At 49.5% G+C, this 5336-nt stretch overlaps 1 protein-coding gene across 1 annotated transcript in view; it reads right to left on the bottom strand.

Moving 5' to 3' along the window:
* Sall4 (spalt-like transcription factor 4) overlaps positions 1–1035 on the bottom strand; it is a 16345-nt gene extending 15310 nt beyond the window's left edge. The window contains exon 1 of the mRNA XM_005392290.2: positions 835–1035. Coding sequence (XP_005392347.1) covers positions 835–964 — 130 coding nt within the window. The 5' untranslated portion in view covers positions 965–1035. The remainder of the gene's footprint in view (positions 1–834) is intronic.
* Positions 1036–5336: the final 4301 nt, after the last annotated feature.

The following is a 5336-nucleotide window of genomic DNA, read 5'->3' as shown; positions in this document are numbered from 1 at the left end:
CCCGGCCCGACCTCTCCCCTTTTCACCTCGCTGGCGCGCGTGTGGAGAGCCGGGCTCCCCGGGAACAGCAGCGCGGCGAGGCAGGGCGCCCCGGCGGGGTCGTCGGGCGCGGGTCCCCGCGGGCAGCACCCCTCGACTGGCCGCGGTTATTTTTAGGAAGTCGGAAATCAAAGATGGCTGAGGTCAGGCCCCGAAAGGTTAGGGCGAAGATCGGCAGGCGGCGTAGCCCGGGGGAAAAGGGGAAACCCGAAAAAGGAAAAGAAAAAAAAAAATGTAAAAAGACCGGCAGGGCGCCCTTCCCCAGAGCCGTTCGGCCCCGCAGCGCGCGGGTGGCCGGGACCCCGGCCCGGGGGTGGGGAGAGGTCGCGCCCCTCCCCCACTCGGCCTGGGAGGGGCGCGCGCAACAGATCGCCCCCTCCGGGGTCCGCCCGGTGCGCCCCTCCTCCCCTCCCGAGAGCCCCCCACGGGCGGCGCAGAGGGTGGGGAGCCCTGGGGTCTCTTTTCTTTTAAAAGCGGCGCCAGGGAGGGAGGGAGGGGGCCTAAGTTACGGGAGGGGGACATCGGGGAGGGGAGTGGAGCCAATTAAGAAAGGGGCTGAGGACCAGGCGCGGGGAACCTTTCGGGAGTGAGGGAGCCGGAGGAGTGGGGTTAACTTTACAATAAGAGGCGAGAGGGAAAAAGCGCAAAATCTGCAAGGACGGGGAGCGGGGGAAGAGGCTGCCTCCCTCCCCCGGAGCGGAGTCCGCAGAGCACGGCTCCAGATCCGCCCGCGCCCTCGAGGGTCCCGGGGGTCCGGGAAGCGCCCTCCCGGGCGGGCGCCGCGGCCCCACTCACCCGGCTCCCCCGCCGCCGGCGCCGCTGGGGCCGCATCTGCGAGCTCTGGGGTCGGCTGCTGCGGAGGCTGCTCGCCCTGGTCCTCCTCGGAGTTGATGTGCTGGGGTTTCGCCTGCTTGCGCCTGGACATGGTGCCAGCATCGGGGCGCCGGGAGAGCCGCGGTTATTTGCCCTCTCCGCCACAAATTCCTGGAGTTGGGAAATTTACCCCCCTTCGGCCGGAACGCGCATGTCCCAGTAATTATTATTATCAATAATGCATTGCGATTTATCATGAGCCCTGACAGCTGATTGGCCTGGGTCCAAGACCTCAGAGATCATTTAAATAAGCCCTCATTGATCAGGGAGGGGCGAGGCATTCTGGGCTTTGTAGTCCGGCCCTACATGTGACAAAGGCGTGTTCATCAGCGGAGCGCAGCTAATTAGCATCCTGGCTGAGATTGGCTGGGCGCGGACGAAATGAGAGGGGACCCATCCTCGCTCCAACCCTCGAGTCCTCGGGGGAGAAAAGAAAAAGGGGGGAAATGAGCGCTTGCTGAAGAACGAGGGGTGCGCCTAGAAGTAGTGTGCCCCCAAAATTGCTTTTGTGAGGTTGATATCCACCAGCTGAGGCGGGAGGTCTTTTCACAGTGGAATACCTGGGTTCAACTTTTACATCTACAAAAACAAAAACAAGAAAACCTAATATGGGATCTGTGTCTCCTTCCTTCTTTCTGATTGAAATATTTAAACTGAATGTGAGACCCCTGAAGAATGGTGACCGGGGTTTACTCAACTTCCCACCCATCGCAGCCCTTAAAGTGGCCCTCGACTTTTCCACATTTCACCTTGGTCTTCGCCATGATTAATCACCTCTGAACGGGTAGCTACGGTCCCCGGGATTCTAATTCACAAGGATCAGTTTGTTGTGATAGTGTGGACTTTTTTGGGTGAAACTTCAAAATGTCTGGCTGCTAAACATAAAAAAGGCAGATTAAAAGCAAGCATAGGGATACTATCAAACATTTTTTCCTCATGAGCCATGAATGTCTGATAACATCGTATTTTATTACTGAAACAATGCTTTTACATCTCCCTTGGAATAGCAGGGAGGACTGTCAGAAGCTGAGCGTTACTGACGGTCATTGGGATTTTCTGCAGTGCAGACTTTATTGCAGAAAGGATATATATAGTTAGATCGTATCCTAGGGTAGGGACGCCATGAATTTTCTAAAAGGGTGTGTGTATCATATTTACACCATAAATCTATGTAAATTAATCTGGCTAACTGCCTTACACCATGTAAATGCTCAATAAATGTTAAATGAATGATGAAATCTTCAGCCTTCCAAGTCTGGCGTTCCCGGGAGGCCCCTGGACAACTAACTTTACCTAACATTTACCTCATTGTAAGAGACTGCAAATATAACCCCTTCCTCCACATCAATGTGCACCGCATTTTCTTGATTAGTTATTTGCCAAGTTCCTGGCTTGCAAGAGTTGCTGGTAAGCTCATCAGGAATGCGAGCCGTATAGACTGCTGGGCCCGTAAATGTGCTCACCTGGGTGTTTGGACAACCCGAAACGAAAAATAAATCCCCTTGATCCTGTTTTTGGTATTGGAGGGTATCAAGGTGAACTTACTGGAAAAAAGGCTGTTTCAGTTTTTTCAGTTTTGCTAGAAAGTGTTTTGCGTTGTTTTGTGTATGCCGTCTAAAATGAATGAGAATTGTAGCCAAAGCCACAGCACAACTGGAAAGGTAAGAGTTTGTTTTAACATTACGTAGATGGGGTTTAGAATTCTGATACTGAGTAAAAGCGCCAATTAACGCTTGCCTCGCTGGTTTACTGACATTCCCAGCACCTTTTCGGTGTAGGGTAGCATGGTGGGAGATGTAATTTACAGTCTAAATGAACGAACAGTAAAAATATCCATGGTTTAAGGAAACCTTCGCTTAAAGTACAGTTGTTGGTATTCATTTATTAATAAGTGATAGTTTAAACATGTGAGCCATTTCTGCGTAGAACAGGAGTGGGTCAGAGTGTGGCACTGGAATTTCCAAGTGAAAATAATAATAACTGATTGCGCTGCAGGTCAGCGCCGCAGGCTACGCACAAAGCACGTGGCTGCTTTTTTATCTTCATAAGCCGGCACTGTGGTTTTATCTATTTTGAAAATGAGGAAACTTGCCGGGTGTGGTGGCGCATGCCTGTAATCCCGGCACTGCAGAGGCTGAGGCAGAAGGGACTGCAGCAATTGAAAGCCAGCTTAGGCTACCAAGTGAGTTCAAGGCCAGCCTGGACTACATAATAAGAGCCTGGCTTAAAAAAAAAAGAAAAGAGAAAGGGGAAACTGAGACTTGATGACATGAAGTGACTTAATGAGGAAACCGCTGAGTTCTGGTCACTTCCTAAGCCTGACTCCAACATTTTTTCTATCCCATTTCAATACCTATGATCCAGCTGCACTGACGGTAGACAAGATATCTGAACAACAGCAAAAACTGTGATACGGTAGGCATATGCTCAATTAAAACGGCCCCAGAAAGATCTGGGCACTACGAAAGCCACGCCAGCCAGTGCCGAGCAGTCTCCCTCAGATGGCAGCCTCCTGTGAATGTCACAACAGGACCAGAGCACAGGACATATTTTTGTCAATCACAACTCAGGAGCTACAACCTAGAACAGGTAGGTGGGAATGACAGAACCCAGAGCAAAGTGGACAGTGCACGAAAGACGCTGGGGAAGACCTGTCCCTCACCTAAAGTTAGTCTTTGATTATTCAGAATTCTGTCAGCAAGCAAGCAAAAACTCGGGGTGGGACCAGATTCAGAAAAGAAAACTGATCAGAATAAAAGATGATTATTAAACTTTTGTTGGTTTGGTTTTTGTTTTTTTTAGGTGTTTTGTTCTGAGACAGGGTCTTGCTGTGTAGCCCAGGCTGGCCTCAGACCCAGTACAGTCCTGCCTCAGCCTTCTGAGCGCTGGGATTACAGGTGTGCGCCACCACACCATGCCTAGCTGATTATTCAACTTTTTATTTTATTTTATTTTTTGGTACCAGGAATTGAACTCAGGACCTCATGCTTGCCAGGCAGGCACTTTGCTGCAGAACTATATCCCTGGCCCTGTTTTAAGCTTTTTAAAGCTGTCTTTTGTTAGATGATTTGGACTTTTTATTTTTTTGTCTTTTTGGGACAGTGTTGGGATTACAGGCATGTGCCACCACGCCCAGCTTGACTTGGATTTTTAAATCCAACCATTTTAATGTTTATTTCAGGGAAGATTATTTATTTATTTATTTATTTGGAGACAGGGTCTTGCTGTGTAGTCCAGGATGGCCTCGAATTCACAGTGATCCTCCTGCCTCAGCCTCCCGCGTGCTGGGATTATAGGCGTGTACCACCACACCCTGCTTATTCATTTTAATTTCTATTTTTTTATAGGGAAGAATTTTTGGGAAATGTACTTGTTGGGATATTTTTCAGCAATCTAGAAACACGGAAGCCTTACTGTTGTTAAAAAGGTTGAGGATGCAGAACCCTACTGATCTTCATTAGCGTTTTTCCTTCCCATTTCATTGGTGCAGAAGCTAAAGCACATAGCTCGCATTGGCACCTTGAGTACTGACAGGTGCGTGCTGAGTTGTGGACTGGCGCAGTCTCCAGCTCAAGTGTGCGGGTCTGGGGTGGGCAGATCTGATTCCACAAACACCCCTCTGTTCCTCTCTGCTCTCTGCCAGAGCCGCCCTCCTTCCGATGTCACCCTCTGCCCTGGTCCAGTGGCCCCTCCTACGAAGCCTCTGTCTTGGGTCACGTCGCCCTCCTTAAAACCAGCCTTCCTGCTTCCTAAGTAAGGGTCACCTATTAGTGTCAGTTCTAGAAGCCGATGTTTTCCTTTCAAGCATTAGGACAGATTTCATTGTATACAGATGGATCCTGATGTATGATGGTTTGACTTGATTTTGTTTCTCTACAATTGTGTGAAGGCGATAGCATTCAGTATAGGCTGTCCTTCAACTTTTGATCTTCTCCTAGGCTAGCCACACATCAAACAATACTTTTTTCTTCTTCTCCTTCTTTGTTTTTTTTCCGGTACTGGGAATCAAACTCACGACCTTGCACTTGCCAGGCAGGTGTTGTGCCGCTGAGCTAAATCCCCAGCCCCCTTCTTCTCCTTCTTGAGACAGAGTCTCCCAATTCCAGGTTGGCCTCGAACTCACTGAGATCCTCCTGTCTCAGTTTCCTGAACGCTGAGATTATAGGTATGTGTTACCACACTGGGCTCAGATAATTTTTTTTTTTTTGAGAGAGAGAGAGAGAGAGAGAGAGAGAGGGTCTCATTATGCAGTTCAGTCTGGGCTTGAGTTCACTTTGTAGTCCAGGCTGGTCTTGAATTTGATTGATTGATTGATTGATTGATTGATTGATTTTTTTGAGACAGGGTCTCGCTATGTAGTTCAAGCTGGTCTTGAGCTCACTTGTAGCCCAGGCTGGTCTCGAACTCTCAGCGACTCTCCTGCC

This window comes from Chinchilla lanigera, unplaced genomic scaffold (genome assembly GCF_000276665.1).
Source record: "Chinchilla lanigera isolate Chin_1 unplaced genomic scaffold, ChiLan1.0 scaffold00044, whole genome shotgun sequence".
NCBI classification, from domain to species: domain Eukaryota; kingdom Metazoa; phylum Chordata; class Mammalia; order Rodentia; family Chinchillidae; genus Chinchilla; species Chinchilla lanigera.
The sequence above is the reverse complement of the archived record's forward strand: the minus strand, read 5'-3'. Positions and strand labels throughout refer to the sequence as shown.